The sequence below is a fragment of the Chionomys nivalis genome, chromosome 7 (genome assembly GCF_950005125.1).
Source record: "Chionomys nivalis chromosome 7, mChiNiv1.1, whole genome shotgun sequence".
NCBI lineage: Eukaryota > Metazoa > Chordata > Mammalia > Rodentia > Cricetidae > Chionomys > Chionomys nivalis.
In genome coordinates, this window is record NC_080092.1 from 88,160,714 (window position 1) to 88,178,321 (window position 17,608).

Below are 17,608 nucleotides of genomic sequence, written 5' to 3' on the forward strand. Positions count from 1 at the left end.
TCTACAGTTCTGATGTGGCAGTTCAAGCCAAGGCAGGAGGATTGCTGTGAGTTTCTACTAGCCTGGGCTACATAATGAGTTCTTGGCTAGCCTGAACTATGGCTTATAAGAGCTTGTTTTAAATAAACAAACACAAAACTAAAACATTTTTCTTTGATAAGCATTTGGAGTTTAGAAGCATTACCGCATTATGAAAGAAGGAATTTTCAATGGAATGTGGTTGATAAACTTGATTTTTTCTAGTTTTCTCTCAGAAACTTAGTTTCCTAATGCTTTTATGTTTAGCAGTTAAAACTATTGTTTTTTATAATTATTATTGTGTGTGCGTGAGCACGTGTGTGTGAGCATGTGTGCATGGATACGTCAGTGGACAGTTTGCTGAGAACTTAGGGGAATCAGTGCTCCTTCCGCTACGTGGATCCAGGAATAGAACTCAGGTCCTCAGGTTTGGCAGCAGGTGTCTTTATCCACCGAGCTAGCTCACTGGCCCTTAAAGTTTATTCCCTCCTTCCTTCCTTCCCTCCTTCCCTCCTTCCTTCCTTCCCTCCCTCCCTCCCTCCCTCGCTCTCTCCCTCGCTCCCTCCCTCCCTCCTTCCCTCCCTCCCTCCCTCGCTCCCTCTGTATGTGTGTGTACTCAGTGGCCTTACGTTTTAGGGGAAAATGCAAGGCTGCTGTATTGTAAGTACAGTACAATAAATAAAATTTTGCTCTGCAGAATGTTTTACCTCTGTGTCCATAGAACCATAACAGACTCCAATCTGGGCAAAACAGATGATGTAGAAGCTAATACTGTGTTCCTTGTCTGACCGACATTCTAGTGACAACTGAATTCATACACGATTGTTCTTAGAATCATGGTATTTTAGTTAATTCTAGGTCATTTCTTTGGACAGTTCATCTGAAGTACCTACTTAATACTTTTAGTGAATGTGGTGGTTGTCCTGGGAATAAAAATGGCAGCAAACGTGATGCCTGTTTAAAAGATGGTAGTATTGGGCAGATAAGCATTGTACATGATATATAATCCAAGGTAAAGATGTCGGAGGCCCAGTAGTTCTGTAGCAAGGAAGGCTGGTTTGAGGGTTTGAGGAGGTCATTGAAAGCAGCACAGGATGTAGGTCGGACCGAGGTTGAGAAGAGTGCTGTGGGCAGGGTAACAGTGTCGTCGGGATCTGACTGCCCTTGGCGTTTGTGTGTGTGGTGCTGAGAAAGTTGGCTGGTGGCCAGAGTGAGTGACCCAGGTGCTATGTCATGAGTTTGGGCATTAGTAGGTGAACGTCTTGGAATCATGTGCCCTCTGAGGGGTGGTGATGATTCTTTTTTCCCCAGAGGAAGCATGTACCATGTAGTGAATTCCAGGCTATGCTAGCCCAGATCCATCTGTGTCTTGGCAGACCTCGTGCTTTGTGCTGTGTCTGCCATGCCCTGCCTCTCAAGAGGTCATGTGGGTCAGTCCGAATTTCTTTCTGTGATCATTGGAAATCACACAGACAAAATAATGCATTACGCAAATTATAGTCACCTGTTAGCTTAAATGTGAATTTCAAGCCAGGTAGTGGTGCCTTTAATCCCAGCACTCGGGAGGTGGATCTCAGTGAGTTCAAGGCCAGCCTGGTCTTATAGAGTGAGTTCAGGCTTCAAAGCTACAGAAAAATCCTGTTTCAAAAAAAGAAAAAGAAAATGTGGATTTCAGCTTTTTTCTGATAGTTCTTCAAAATATCTGTATTCTTTGTTTTGTAAAGAAACTTAAAAATATTTAATGTGGTTAAATCTATTAATTAAAAATTTAAAATATGGGGGCTGGAGAGATGGCTCAGCGGTTAAGAGCATTGCCTGCTCTTCCAAAGGTCCTGAGTTCAATTCCCAGCAACCACATGGTGGCTCACAACCATCTGTAATGAGGTCTGGTGCCCTCTTCTGGCCTGCAGGCATACACACATTGTATACATAAATAAATAAATATTAAAAAAAAAAAATTTAAAATATGGCCAGAGTCCAGTTACTAATAGTTTTTTACATTTATTATGTGTGTATGTATGTATGTGTGAGTGTGCATGCATGTAGACATGTATGTGAGCAAGTACATGCCCCAGCATCCACATGGAGGTGAGAGGACAACTTGGCAGGAGTTAGTTCTCTCTTTCCATCCACCATGGGGGTCCTGGAGATTGAACTCAGGTCATCAAGTTTGGCAGCAAAGTACCTTTACCTGCTGAGCTGCCTTATCAGCCCTGCTGGAGACAGGATTTCATGTAACCAGGCTGGCTTTGAATTCTGAGAATACCCGAGAATTTCTTTGAATTTCTCACCCTCCTGCCTCCACCTCCTGAGTGCTGGAATTGCAGGTGTGTGTCATCATACTCAGTGTTTTGTTTGTTTTTCTCAGACAGGGTCTCTCTTTGTAACAGTCCTGGCTGACAAGAGAAATTAATGTAAAGAATGCAACTGGTTGGATTCGTATCTGTGTGTGTTGAAATATGAGCGGCTGGGCTGTGTCCCCGGCACCCGGCCGCCGGCATGGTTGGCTTATGCCCCGAAATAACTACACGGAAACTGTATTCTTTTAATCACTGCCTGGCCCATTAGTTCCAGCCTCTTATTGGCTAGCTCTTACATATTGATCTAACCCATTTCTAATATTCTGTGTAGTACCACGAGCTGGCTTACCAGGAAAGATCTTAACCTGTGTCTGTCTGGAGTGGGCGAATCATGGCGACTCCTTTACTCGGCTTCTTTCTCCCAGCATTCTGTCTGTTTACTCCACCCACCTAAGGGCTGGCCTATAAATGGGCCAAGGCAGTTTCTTTATTATTTAACCAATGACTTTCCTCCATCATTTCCCCTTTTTCTGTTTAAACAAAAAAAGGCTTTCATTTTAACATAGTAAGATTACATATAGCAAAACAGTTATCAAGCAAGAATTACAGTTACAATATTTATATCTATTTTATCTTTTATCATAACTAAGGAAAACTATAACTATAACTAACCATTCTTCAACTCCATCAAAGACTCCAGAAGGATACAATATTACCTAAGTAAACAAGAAATAAGAAACTTCAAACTCTAGAAATGACAGAGACATCTCACTGCTTGGACAGTCACCCAAAGTTCTTTTGTACTGTTAGGGCATCCGTCTTCAGCCTTCAGGCCCATAGTATCCAGCAGACATTTTCATCAAGCAGGAAATTCCAAAGACAGTTCAGTCACTTTTTGCTGTATCCTGCAGAATGTCTCGCAGACTCTTTCATAGGTCAGGAACCCCGAAAGACCATCTCACCTTTAGGCAAGTTTAGCAGTCCTCTTTCTGCAGGTTCTCTGTGTCCAGTTTATGCAACAGTCCAGGCAAGAGCAGTTTCTTGCCCAAATGGCTATCAAACTCCATAAGGAGCCTCTTCAATGCCCATCTTCCTCTTGAAGTAGCTGGTGCTGCCAGAAGCAGACGTGTTTCATTGTCATGAAAAGCCCTAAATTATTAAAACATTTAAAATGCCATATTCTGTAGTCTTTGAAAGATATGAAGAATGCCTATCTAACTGAAATATATCTCTATATATCTAGAAAATCTAACTAACATGAATACAAGCTTGACTATTATTGATGATTGTCCATTAACAACCTATATTTCCTAATTATACATTACATTTTAAATAAACTATACAATCACAATACAGTAATCAAGATCAGAAATACATATACATATAACAAAATTGACCTTAAAATCCATACCAATGCAAATTATTCATATCTATATCATATCCCCCTTTAAATGTAAAAGAATATTTATAAAACATATTTGGGAACATGGGCGCAGTTTTTCTCTCCAAACTGCTTCCTGCTGAATGGGGGCGCTGTATTCAGATCTTTCATGGTGTAACCTGTGTGTCAGGGTCATCTCAGTTGGCAGTTGAGTGAAGTAATTTTCTGAAGGTGTTCACAGCAACCTTTCAGGAGGGCGTGGTCTATCATACCATATTGGGATAGACGCAATCCACAGAGTCTCATCCTCTGTGAAAACAAAAGAAACCCTCTCCAAAGCATCATATCCTTAGACCCATATTCTGAAATCATAATACCCTTATATCCATTCTGGTTTAGCTTGGCAGCCCATATAATGAAATGTCTCTCTGTACTTAGCTCCTTTACAGTCAAAAATTTTAAAGAAAACACAATAATACAAAGAATCCAGACTCTCTGTGAATTTTCCATTTTTACGTGGCTTATTTTCTTTATTTCTTTTAATCTATAACTATCTGTACTCTGTCTCTTTAAAGACTTTATCCCCCTTTTTTAAGGGCATTAATTTTATTCTCTCTATATATATTTTCTCTCTCTCAAGCCTACGTACATTCATCCAACACTGTGACCCATAGAGGTCTTTTATGTCTGAATCTGTTTTATTGTGAATCTGTAATTTTTTTTTCCAGGAGCATTTCTTAAAATGTTAAGCACTTCTTAAAAACTTAAGTTGCACCATGTAGGGGTAATATGGTACCGCCTGTGTCCTGCCCAGTCTAAACCTTAACTGCGCTGTTATTATGGTAATTACGGTAGTTCCTGCCTGAGACCAGCAGAGTTCCACATGGCGGAGCTGAGCCCTCCTGCATCAGAACCATTTGGTGCCCCTGAGTCACACACAGTTCCAGGCACACAGCAGTCCACATTGCCATCAAGCAAGCCATAGCACTTTACTCCAAATGCTCCATTCAAAAGCTCTGTATCCCGCAGGAGCCAGACAGAGATCACAATGGCGGCACAGCCCAGAAAGCCGGCATTTTAAAACAGCCAGTTTTTTTCTGCTGCTGAGTCAGGACAATTTCTTTGCAGCACGCAACCCATAAACAGCAAAAAGCTGTCTTAAATTCTCTCTCTCCTTTTTAAGCCCTCTCAGGTTTTACGTGGAGTTCATTAGCACGTTGGGTGCCACTCTGTTGAAATATGAGTGGCGGGGCTGCGTCCCCGGCACCCGGCATGGTTGGCTTATGCCCCGAAATAATTACACGGAAACTGTATTCTTTTAATCACTGCCTGGCCCATTAGTTCCAGCCTCTTATTGGCTAGCTCTTACATATTGATCTAACCCATTTCTAATATTCTGTGTAGTACCACGAGCTGGCTTACCAGGAAAGATCTTAACCTGCGTCTGTCTGGAGTGGGCGAATCATGGCGACTCCTTTACTCGGCTTCTTTCTCCCAGCATTCTGTCTGTTTACTCCACCCACCTAAGGGCTGGCCTATAAATGGGCCAAGGCAGTTTCTTTATTATTTAACCAATGACTTTCCTCCATCATGTGTGCATGTGTGCATGCGTGGTGTGCGCACACACCGGTGAAGTACAGAGGTGCTGGTATAAGTCCTCCTCAATTGATCTCTGGAGCTCACTGTTGAGGCTGGCAGGCAAGTCCCAGGATCTTTCTAGCTTTACCTTCCCAGTGCTGGAATTATAAATGTGCGCGACTTTTACGCGATTGCTGGGAATTGAACTCGGGTCCTCATGCTTGTGTTTCAAATATTTTACTCACTGAGCATTCTCCTCTGCCCCATTTTGTATTGTTTTTGGAGACTGGTTCTGGAGTTGTGGCATCTTCTTGCTTAAGCCTTCTGAGTGCTGTATGCTGCCACACCTAGTGATATTTTCTAAATAAAATTAGGGTGGGCATGGTGGCACATGGCTTTAATCTTGCCGGGCAGGTTTCTGTGAGTTTGAGGCCAATCTGGTCTAAGTAGCAGCAAGTTCTAGGGCTTCAGGAACAAACAGTAGATTTCATGACTAGGTTTGAAGGTGGATTACTAATTTGTTTCTGTCACAGACAGAGGTGCATGTAGGAGAGCCATGCTTCCATGTTGTCTGATACTGACAAGGCTTTGCCACACTGTGGCACACAACTGATTTTATTTTTTTTTTTTCTCGTATTTACTTTGGACCCAGACCAGCCATCTAGCTATGATGGCATTCTTCAAAAGTGTCCTGCGTTTTGTGCCAGATGACTTTCAATGGTTGGTTATTTGGAAATGCTCCTTTTGAGGCTGCATTCTTGCTTTTCAACCCAAAGAAGAGTAAGGGAAATGCGAGCATTTTCTGTTTATTAATAACCCACTTTTTCCCATTTTCTAAAAGCATGTCAATCATGACACTAAGACTTATCCTTATTTTATTATTTCTATTTTATTGGTATTATTAATATTTTGTTTAAATTTAATTCTTCATTTTGTCTTCTGAGATAGGGTTTGTGTGTGTGTGTGTGTGTGTGTGTTTGTTTGTTTGTGTGTGTGCGGCCCTGGCTGTCCTGGAGCTCTCTATGTATACCATGCTGATCTGGAACTCAAAAAATCTGTCTCAGCCTCCCCAGTGCTGGAATTACATGTGCTCCACTACTGTCTGGTAAAATTGACTCTCTTTGGGCGAATAGTTTCATTATTTTAATGTATATATGGTTTCTCCAGACAACAGTATACAGTCAGAATTAAGAACAATATCGAGCATGGAGAAATGGCTCAGTGGTTAAGAGCACTTGGTGCTCTTGCAGAGGACATGGGTTTAATTCCCATTACCTACATCAGGCACCACTCGACCACCTATAACTCCAGCACCCACAAGATCTGATGCCTCCGGCCTCCTGGGCACCTGCATTCATGGGTCATTTGAACACACTAAAAGCAAAACAAAACAAAAAGCCTTTATTAAAAAAAAAACATAGTGACATCCCCCATGCTCATTCATGTTGTCCTATGTAAATGTAAAACATTTATAAATATAAACATTTATAGTTTCCCCTGGCTTGTCATTGTGACCATACAGTATGCAAGTTTTATGACTGCTTACTGTTTTTTTTATTATTAATACATTTATCTATTTATTGGGTGTGTGTGTGTGTGTATGTATGTATGTATACTCTTGTGTACATATGGGTGTGTGTGTGCCTGTCGGAATGTAGAGGTTAGAGTATAACTTTTGGGTTATATGCTTCCACCATGTGGACTCTGGGGATCTAACTGAGGTCTTCCGGTTGAATGGCAGGTACCTTTACCCATGAGCCCCATTGGTTTCACCCCCACTCTTGTAGGCTGTTCTTTTCCCTGACGAGTAGTTTCACACTGGGAGTGCTGCAGTTTGTTTACTCGGTCAGTGCTGAAGGATGTTTGCATTTCTTTTTAGCAAATATGAATAGAGAGTCTGGAAATGTTTTTATATCGGTTTCTGAATAAATATGATTCTCATTGTCTTGGGGTATCCAGATACAACAAGGGGTGCTGTTGAGACATGTATGTCAGTGTGTGAGTATGTGCATGTGTAACACGTGTGGAGGCCAGAAGAAGGTGACAGGAGCTGTCACTCTCTGCCTGTCCTTTAGAGGCAAAATCTGTCAAATCTGGGGTTCATGTTTTCCTGGCTGGGCTGGCAGCTACAAGCTCCAGAGATCCTCCTGTCTGAGCTTTCTGTGGAGCCGAGATTATATGTATGGGCCAGAAACCAGATTGATATGTACACAGGGAACCTGACTTGGGTCCTTTGGAAGAGCTGCAAGTGCTCTTAACTGTCAAGGTGTCTGTCTGTCTCTCCTTCCAACCTTTAAACTTGTCTATTCTAGTAAATGTGTTTGATAATTTAATCATTGCTTTAATTTTCATTTCTGTGATGGATGTTGAGTATCTTCTTATTGTATTAGTATTATTATTTTGGTCTTTTTGTGACAAGGTTTCTCTGTTATGTAGCAATGGTTGCCTTGAACTCACTGAAGTGATTTCTATTTTACATAAGCAGAAAAATTTTCAAATTTAGGAAAATTGACACTACCAGGTATCATGTTAAGCACTTAACAGAGTGACCCTAGGAGGGAGGTGCTAGGTTTGATTATCTGTTCATTTCCAGGTAAGCAATTGAGGGTCTCAGGTAAGTCACTTGCTCCAGGCCACCTGGCTAGTGAGTGACAGGGTAGTGAGCTCTAATATGGGGCCTGTGACTCAGTCTGTGTTTTGCATCACCAAGTTATGCTCTTTCCCGAGGACAGATTTCAGCTTGAGCAATATTGGTTTTGCCTTTATTGCTACTTCTGTGTATGGTATTTGTCTAGGGATGGGCTGGGAGCCTTGGTGGACGATTCGCTATTTGGGATCTGTGATTTGTCTGTTTTCTTTCCTGTGGTTCTGGGGTTTATTCTAGGACTTTATTAATGGTATGGCAAACACCTACCACTGAGGTTAAGTCCAGCCCTCTTATTACTTAAAACTTTTATTTAAATTCATGCACAGACACAGAAAAAAAATAAATCTAGAAAACAAGTAAGGACTGGAGAGATGGCTCTTGAGTTGTAAGCCAGACTCTGTCTCAGAAACCCAAAAACTGGGGCTGAGAAATGTATAGGTGGTTAAGAGCATTTTTCTGCTCTTACAGAAGACCTGAGTTCAATTCCCAGAACCCACATTGGGCATCTTACTACCTCCTATAACTCCAGTCTCTGGGATCCAAGGGTACCTGCATTCATGTGTATACATGAACCTCATGTACATAATTTAAAATAAAACGTAAAAGTCCTTTTTTTCTAGACAGGGTTTATCTGTGCATCTCTGAGTAAAAATACCTTAAAAATTTAAAAATACTTTTAAATTACATTTATTTAGGTTAAAAGACAACTTGAACTCCTTTCACCGTGTGGGTCCCAAGGATCAAAAAGTCAGTCTTGGCCTCAAGCACCTTTATATCTTAGCTGTCTTGATGGCCCCTTTTAGTTACTTTATTTTGGGACAGGATCTTACTAAATTGCCCAGGCTGTCCTTGAACTTGCCTCTTAGCCCAGGCAGGGTTTGAACTTGGGATCTTTTTTACTTCAGTCTCCCTAGTAGCTGGATCTGCTATACCCTTCCTTTCCTGCTACCTGTATATCTGTCAGTTCTTGATATTTGTGACCGTCTAGAGATGTTTTTCATTATTATAAGTCTGGGATGTGCTGCTGGTGTCTAGTAGGTGGAGGCCTGGGGTGCTGTCTTACAGACAACTGTAGACAGGGCAGCTTTCTACAGCATGGAACTATCTAGCCCAAACCAGCTCTGGTACCAACTCTGGTGCACATCATAAATTAGTAGTTGTCTTGGGATGCCATTCTCTTTTTCCTTTTTCTTTCATTCTTTTTTCTTGAGACAGGGTGTCTTTGCAGCTCTGGTTGTCTTGGAACTTGCTCTGTAGACCAGACTGGCCTTGAACTCACAGAGATCTGTTGGGGGAAGCTGTTAGTTCATTCCCGGCTGCTCAGCCCCGAAATAATCACACAGAAACCATATTATATGCAATACTGTTTGGCCAATAGCTCAAGCATATTTCTAGCTAACTCTTACACCCTAAACTAACTCATCTCCATTAATCTGTGCATCACCAAGGTAGTGGCCTATCGGCAAGGTTCCGCCAGGCTCCAGTGGAGGTGTGCTTCTCTGACTCTGCCTTCTTTCTCCCAGCATTCAGCTTAGTTTTCCCACCTAGTTCTATTCTGCCAAGCCACTGGCCAAAACAGCTTTATTCATTAACCAATAAAAGCAACACATATACAGAAGAACTTTCCACACCAGAGATCCACCTGCCTCTGTCTCCTGAGTGCTGGGATTAAAGGCATGTACCACCATATTCAGCTTAAGATTTAATTTTTTAGGGGTGGAGAGATGGCTCAGTAGTTAAGAGCATTGCCTGCTCTTCCAAAGGTCCTAAGTTCAATTCTCGGCAACCACATGGTGGCTCACAACCATCTGTAATGAGGTCTGGTGCCCTCTTTTGGCCTGCAGACATACACACAGACAGAATATTGTATACATAACAAATAAATAAATATTTAAAAAAAGATTTAATTATTTATTTTTTATGTGTATGGGTGTTTTGCCTATATATATGTATATCACATGCGTGCTGTGTCCATGAGGGTCAGAAGAGGGCATTGGAATACTGGGAACTAGAGCTACAGATGGTTGTGAGCCACCATTGAGAGTACTGGGAACTGAACCTGGGTCCTCTGAAAGGGCAGCAAGTGCTCTTAACTGCTGACCCATTTCTCCAGCCCCTGTAATGCTATTCTTGCGTGTGGTGTCAGAGTCAGTATAACAATACACAAAGGAGTAGGTTTTTATTCTTCCCTTCTCTGTGTAGCCCTGTCTGTTGTGGAACATGCTTTGTAGACCAAACTGACATTGAACTCACAGAGAACTATTTGCCTCTGCCTCCGTTTTTTTTTTTTTTTTTATTTTATTTTATATTATGTGTATTGGTGTTTTGCTTGCAGGTATGTCTGTGTGAGAGTGAACTGCATGTGGGTGCTTGGGTTTGAATCTATTTCCTCTGGAAGAACATTCAATACTCTTAATCTCTGAATCATCTTTCCAGCCTCACAGTCTTTATTTTTTATGTAAGAAAGAAGATTTAATTTATAAAAAAAGAAAAAAAACTTGTGGTGGTGGCATTACCCTTTAATTTCAGCATTTGGGAGGTAGAGGCAGGTGGATCTTTGCAAGTTCAAGGCCAACTTGGTCTATAAATCAAGTTCCAGGACAGAAATCTTGTCTTGAAAACATGACAACATCAAGAAGTGTTAATACCCAGCATGTTGAGTATAAACAATTAAAACCATGCTTTGTTTTTAATAAAAATTCCAGGAACTGGGGAGAGGCTCAGCAGCAGGAGGGACCGAGGAAAAGCCAAGCGTGGCAGTGTGTGCTTATAATCCAGTGTTGGAGACAGAGGCAGGCAGATCCTTGGAGGTTTTGGCCAGCAGCCTAACTGCAAATGATAAACTCCAGATTCAGTAAGAGACCCTATCTCCAAAAAACCAAAACAAAAACAAACTGTGGAGAAATGGATGCAGTGACAGACAGGGTTGCTTTTCTCTGTTTAGCATTGGCTGTCCTGGAAGTCATTTGGTAGACCAAGCAGGCCTTGTACTCAGAGATCTGCCTGTCTCTGCCTCCCCAGTGCTGGGATTAAAGATGTGTGGCCACCACCTATGCCACCCCTCCCTCACTCCCTGCACATCAGACTGGCCTTGAACTTAGAGAGATCACAGAAATCCACCTGCTTTTGCCTCTTGAGTGCTGGGATTAAAGGCATGTGGCACCAGGCTGGCTGTGGGCCATGCTTTTCGTTAAGAGGCAGAGGCAGGGACTGGAGTGATGGTTCAGTAGTTATGGGTACTAGCTGTTCTCTCAGTGGATCCTGGTTTGGTCCCTAGCACCCACATAGTGGCCAAAAACTGTCTGTAACTCTAGTCCTCGGGGCTCAGACACCCTCTTTTGGCCTTTGTGGGCACCAGGATGAACTCCCATAAGAAATGATGGTGATGATGATTTTGATGATAACAGAGGCAGAAGGATCTCAGTGAGTTTGAGGTCAACATGGTCTCCAGAGTGAATCTGTGGTCCATTAGGGCTACATAGTGAGACCCTGTTTCTAAAAAGTTGGAGAGAAGTTGAGGAAGACACCTGATATTGACCTCTAACCTTCTTATACATTTACACACACACACACACACACACACACACAGAGAGAGAGAGAGAGAGAGAGAGAGAGAGAGAGAGAGAGAGAGAGACACTTGCAAATTCTAAATTGAAGAAATTGGAGATGATAGTGTACCTCCTCTACTCCTTTGATAGATTCTGACAAATACTGATGATGCCCCTTTTAGGTTCTTCTTATCCTCTTCTTTCAGTGATGTGTCTTCTACAGTAATTGATAGTTTGGAAGTTGAAGGGCTGTGTCTACTGATGCTTCTCATTCTGCACTGCAGTTAATGACTACAGAGCAATTTATTGAGGGCAGGTTGTCAAGATTGGAGCTGAGGATGCCAGCCAAGAGCATTTCTGTATGGTAAGGAGGCGGTAGGACAGATAAACTCCATAAGACCAACAGGGAGTGTGGAAGGTTTACAGAGCAGAAGAAAGGCTAAGAGAATTGAGCAAGTGATGTTGGCAGGAGCTACCTTGAAGCAATATTGTGGCCGTCACTTATTTTTTTTTTTAAAAATAATTTATTATTTCTATTTTATGTGCTTTGGTGTTTTGCCTGCATGTTTGCCTGTGTGAGGATGCCAGATCCTGTGGAACTGAAGTTGCAGACAGTTGTGAGCTGCCATGTGGGTGCTGGGAATTGAACCCAGGTCCTCTGGAATAACAGCCAGTGCCGTTAACTGCTCAGCCATCTTTCCAGCCTCATGACTGGCACTTCTTACAGTTTAGGTCATCTCTGTCAGGTTTCTGTTTACTGAGTGATGGAATTGGAAAAAACATGTTTGAATTTTGCTATTTCACTTATTATTATTCTATGTATGTATCATCTGTGTATATTAGTATGAGCGCATGCCATGGTACACATGTGAGGGTCAGATGACAACTTTTGGGAGTTGTTTCTCTCCTTTCACTGTAGGATACATGGGTTAAACGAGTTATTGGGCAAGCACTTTTACTGACTGAGCCCATCTGTTGGCCCACTTATTGTCTTTTTCTTGATCTGTTTTAATAGTTTCTCTCTTTCCCCATTTTTTAAAAAAATAACTGTGTATTAGTCAGGGTTCTCTAAAGGAACAGAACTGATAGAATGAAAATATATATGGACTTATTAGAAGATTTACAGGATGTTGTCCAAATAGTGCAACAATTGTTGTCTCCCATGGAAAGGTTAAGGATCCAGGAGTTGTTCAGTCCACGAGACCTCCAACTTCAGGATTCTCCACTGAGCTACCTCATTTGCTCCTGTGCACTCTCAGTGGTCAGTGCTCGCCATCTCTTCTGTTAACCATTTCTTTATAGGATTGGTAGCTGACAGATAATTCTTTTCTCCTTTCCTTTTTCCTGGTCCTGGGAATCAAATTTAGAACCCTGTACATGCTAGCCAGGGGCTCTGCCATTGAGTCTTTGGTAGGTTCCGACTTTGTTTACAACTTGTCCTTCATGTGCTGTCGCTGGTGAGGAGAGCCCTCATTTCTCGTGGTCTCATGGTGTTTGATCCTCCTTCCTCTTCTTGGAACTTTGAATTTAATGTGTGGATTATTTCCTCTCGCTGAGTTCAACTGAACACTTCCTTTGTAAATGTTAAAAAAAAATACATCTATTTGTTTTTGTGGGTGCATATGTGGAGGTCAGAGGAAAATTTGTAGGGGTTGGTTGGTCGTTCTTTCTACCTCATGGTTGTCAGGGATTGACAGGTCACCAGGTTGGGTGGCAAGCACCTTACCCTCTGAGCCCTCTAGTTCAGCTGAGCCTTTGTCTCTGCAAAGCTGGAGTTTGCTCTTGCCATCATGTGTATAGTGAACTTCTTGTTCACCTCCTGAGCCAGCTCTAGCCTCAGATGGAATGAGTGTTTCTGATCTTTGTTAATTTGGGCACTTGACTCCTCTGCTAATCTGAGATCCTGGAAAGCGGTGATCTCATGCTCCACCTCTGTATTTGAGGCTGTTAGCCTAGGGCCTGGACCTCTGGAAATGAGGACTGAGTTAAAGTAACGCCCAGCTTGAACTTTGGCTAGTTTTTTTAAGGGTGTGAAAAGATCCTATGGTTTATGGACTTTGATTTTCTGCAACTGTAGAATTGTAAGACTCGAGAGGCTGTCCCTTGAAGGTTTACGTAGGAAGCATTTCTGCTCCCTTGGTCACATAAGTGGAATCTTCTTTTTATTTGTACTTTGGCATTCATTTGTTTCACTTACAAAGAGTTTGATCCTGACTACTTTTGCTGGGTATTCTAGCCTGGAGCTTAGTAAATACGCCATAAAACATACATTTTAGATTTTACACTGTCCACAGCAGAGGATCGCTAAAGGAGGTGTTCATTCCTCTGGGCATTCAGTTGGTGGGGATGGGAATGTGGCTAGAGTTTATAATTACTAAGTTTTTGCTTTCATTCCTTTTTTGGGGGGGTGGGTTCGAGACAGGGTTTCTCTGTGTAACAGCCCTTGGTGTCCTGAAACTCACTCTTTGGACCAGGCTGGTCTTGAACTCACAGAGATCCACCTACCTACCTCTGCCTCCCCAGTGCTGGGATTAAAGGCGAGCACTAGCACTGCCCAGCTGCCTTCTTTTAAACAAATAATCTTAAGATCTTTTATTATTTAAAACCTTTTCTTTTGGATATGTGTGTACAACTGTGTGTATGTTCACTGTATGCATGCAGGTACCCGAAGATGTCATCAGATCCTCTGGAGCTGGTCCAAGGCCTTAAATTTGGGTCCTCTGCAAGAGCAGCAAGTACTCTTAATTGCTGAGCCATCTCTTCAGCTCTTTACTAAGTCTTTAAGTCACGCCCATTCTTTTCTCATATTTAGGATTTTTGTCCCTGAGTCATGGAAGACAGAAGAGCCGAAAAGTCATGTGAAGAAGCTTGTGAGTCACTGAAGAGGCAGGACTATGACATGGCCCTCCAGCACTGCACAGAGGCCCTGCTTTCTCTTGGCCAATACTCCATGGCAGACTTCGCAGGGCCATGTCCCTTGGAGATAGAGCGCATCAAAATCGAGAGTCTTCTTTACAGAATTGCCTCATTCTTGCAACTGGTGAGTGCTGTTGGTATACTATGGAGAGCTGTTATGTACTAGTGCAGACCACATGTTAGCCACTCTTGTACACACAGCTGATTTGAGACTGAACAGATAAAAGAGTACCTGGTGACTGCTGGATATTCCCAATGGCAAACAACTGTTTTTAAAATTGTGTTATGGCACTCACTCATTTAACACATGTTTATTGAGTACATGCTATCTGATAGAGAGAGCCCTTCATCCTCTTAGTGTCTAGTAGAGGCCTAGATAGAACAGTGGCCATTGTAGACAGCTCCACACTAGGGACAGCGTGCTGAAAGGAGCAGTGCTTGGGAGCTAGGGAGCAGCAGTGCTGGAGGTGGGGTTACCCAGGCCGGTCGAGGTGATGGGTGAGCCATGTGGAAATCTGGAGGAAAGGGACCCTGAGGCAGAATCCCAGCTGACTTGAGTACTAGTTGGCAAGTGTGACTGGGGTAGGATGCATGAAGGTGAGGAGGAAAAGGCTAGGGCCAGTGGAGTCTTGTGGGGCTTTCTGAGTCTCTCAAAGTGAGCTGGGGAGCTGCAGCTGCAGTTGGAGTGGAGCAGTGATGGGGTTTGGTTCAGCAGGAACTAGGCTGTGTTCAGAAGAGATTAGTAGAGTGGTAGAGGTGGTGGCACACCTTCAGTCTCAACCCCAGGAAGAAGCAGGAGACCACCTGCTCTACAGAGGGAGTTCCAGGACAGCTACGCTGTGTAGAGAGACCATGTCTCAAAAAAAGAAAAGACAATAGACTCAATGTTAGTTTGTATAGACAACAATGCAGCCTGTGCTGTATAGAAGCCCAAAGCAGGAGCAGATACCCTGGCACTCTTGAGTGCAGGGAATTCAGGAGCTCTGTCGTGTCATTTACCCTGACTTTTTTTGACTGAGCCCTTAGAAAAATGGGGTTTCCTTCAGCTGGGACGAAAAGGTCGTATGTAGGGAGCAGGTTTATGAGCTTAGATTTGGGCCTTGCGAGTTTGAGGTGTCATCTAATCATCTGGCTGGAGATGAAGAGAGAGTACAAGAGTGGACTGTGCAAGAGAGGGATTAAAGAGATTATGGGGTACCATGTTAGATCGCATTCAGGGTTTGGTACAAGTCACCAGGGAAGGGACTAAGGACCTGGGATGTTGGGTGTCAAGAGGGTGTGGAGAAGGAACACGCAGAGCATCTGAGGAATAGCTGGGAGTAGAAGGGAAAGGTGAGAGTCATAGTCTGTGCAGCTAGGTAGAGAAAATGTGATATCTGTTTCTAATAAATGGCACAAGTCAGTGAACTGTGGCTCATCTGGATGTAGTGGAGATCACTGGTGGCTGTTATGTGAGTAGATTCCTTAGATCAGTGGATGGCTGCCTGACTTAAAGAGAACCTGGGAGAATAGGGGAGAAATTCTTCCTATGTTTTATATATATATATATATTTATTTATTTATTATGTATACAATATTCTGTCTGCGTGTATGCCTGCAGGCCAGAAGAGGGCACCAGACCTCATTAGAGATGGTTGTGAGCCACCATGTGGTTGCTGGGAATTGAACTCAGGACCTTTGGAAGAGCAGGCAATGCTCTTAACCACTGAGCCATCTCTCCAGCCCCTCTTCCTATGTTTTTATTCCTTTGGACAGCCCCACTGTGTAGCCTGGGCTGTCCTGAGCTTCACTGTGTGGAGCAGGCTGGCCTCCAACTTGTGATCCTCCTGCTTCTTCTGCCTCTTGGATGAGGGTTTACAAGTGTGCAGAGCCTACTCTGTGAGAAGTTCTACCACAAGGAGGCACCAAAGATAAAAAGGAGCCAGTGGAAGAAGCAAAGTCATAAGCAGGGGGAGGGGGCTCCCCCCAAAGACAGGGTTTGTCTGTGTAGCCCTACACACCTTGGGACTTGCTCTGTAGACCCCGCTGGCCTCTGCCTTGTGAGTGCTGGGACTAAAGGTGTGCACAACCATCCCTGACTCAGTCAGAATGTTTTTTAAGTTGGGAAAAATAACAGCATGTTTGTTTAGGAAAGAATCAGTGGAAAGGAAACTGTCAAAAGGTGTGGGAGCATAGAAGCTTGGGGGGGGGGTGTCTTCAAGGTCGGCTTTAGAATGGGATAGTGTCTCTGGGAACAGGTGTGAGGAGGGTGCTGGGAAGGAGGATGACATGGCTGTGGCAATGGGAACTCTAGTCAAGCCATTGGCGGAGGAGGAGGTGGTGCAGGAGGAGGTTGTGGCTGGCTAAGGTGCTGAAGTGAGCTGGCTGTCAGAGTGGTTGGAGGGGAGTGCAGTGGGTGCTTGGTTCTTGTGTGGAGGAGGTAACCCCCAGAGATCTTGGGAGTGCGCTCTCCCTGTATGTGGTAGACTGATAGTGTTCGTGACTCCTCAAAGACAGCTGAGCTCTGTGCTGACGGTTTTAATCATAGCCTTTCAAGTATGCCATTTTACCTTGTATCTTTCCTTTTCTTTTTGTAGAAAAACTACGGGCAAGCTGATGAAGATTGTAGGCATGGTATGTGTAAAAGACGGGCCCTTTTCTGATCTGATGGTTTTTAAAATTATTTAATTGAAATTTTTAAAAATTTTGCCAATTTCAAAAGCAATTATAATGTTAACAATCCTATCTTACTGTGGTGCCTAGTGACAGATTGGGTTGATGTCTTTCCTGCTGTGACAGGCATACCAGGTGAGCATGTGGGCGTGAGTGTTGGCATTCTTGTCCGCATGTGCCCCTTCACCCTCCCTCCCTCAAGGAGCATTGACAGTGAGCCTTTTAAAAGTCTGGATAAATAGGTATAGTCTAAATGCCACGCTTAAGAAGTGCAGCACATGCTGATTAAATTGCCACGCTTTGAATGTTGAAAATATCTGTCTTTTTTTTAAACAAGTCAGAGTGTTCTTAGGAGTCGGCTGGAGTGCTCTGAAATGCTCCTTCCTGTTTTCTTGTGGCCGGAAGTTGAGACCAGTAAGATCCACATTCTCTGAGTGTTTATGTTGTAGAAATCCCTTTCTTGGCCCTTGCTGCATCTCAGTAGAAAGAGCCTGTGGGTGGAGGGTCAGGGTGCCTTCCCACGCCCTCTTGCTGGGCTATTTTGCACAGCTCAGTGGCCTGGATAATA

The 17,608-nt window shown here is 43.2% G+C and overlaps 1 protein-coding gene across 6 annotated transcripts in view; it reads left to right on the forward strand.

The window, feature by feature from the left end:
- Positions 1–17,608, forward strand: part of Helz (helicase with zinc finger) — a 153,132-nt gene that overhangs the window by 17,748 nt on the left and 117,776 nt on the right. For all 6 annotated transcript variants that reach the window (XM_057773581.1, XM_057773578.1, XM_057773583.1 and 3 more), the window contains 2 exons: positions 14,285–14,512; positions 16,965–17,001. In XM_057773581.1, coding sequence (XP_057629564.1) covers positions 14,303–14,512; positions 16,965–17,001 — 247 coding nt within the window. In that variant the 5' untranslated portion in view covers positions 14,285–14,302. The remainder of the gene's footprint in view (positions 1–14,284; positions 14,513–16,964; positions 17,002–17,608) is intronic.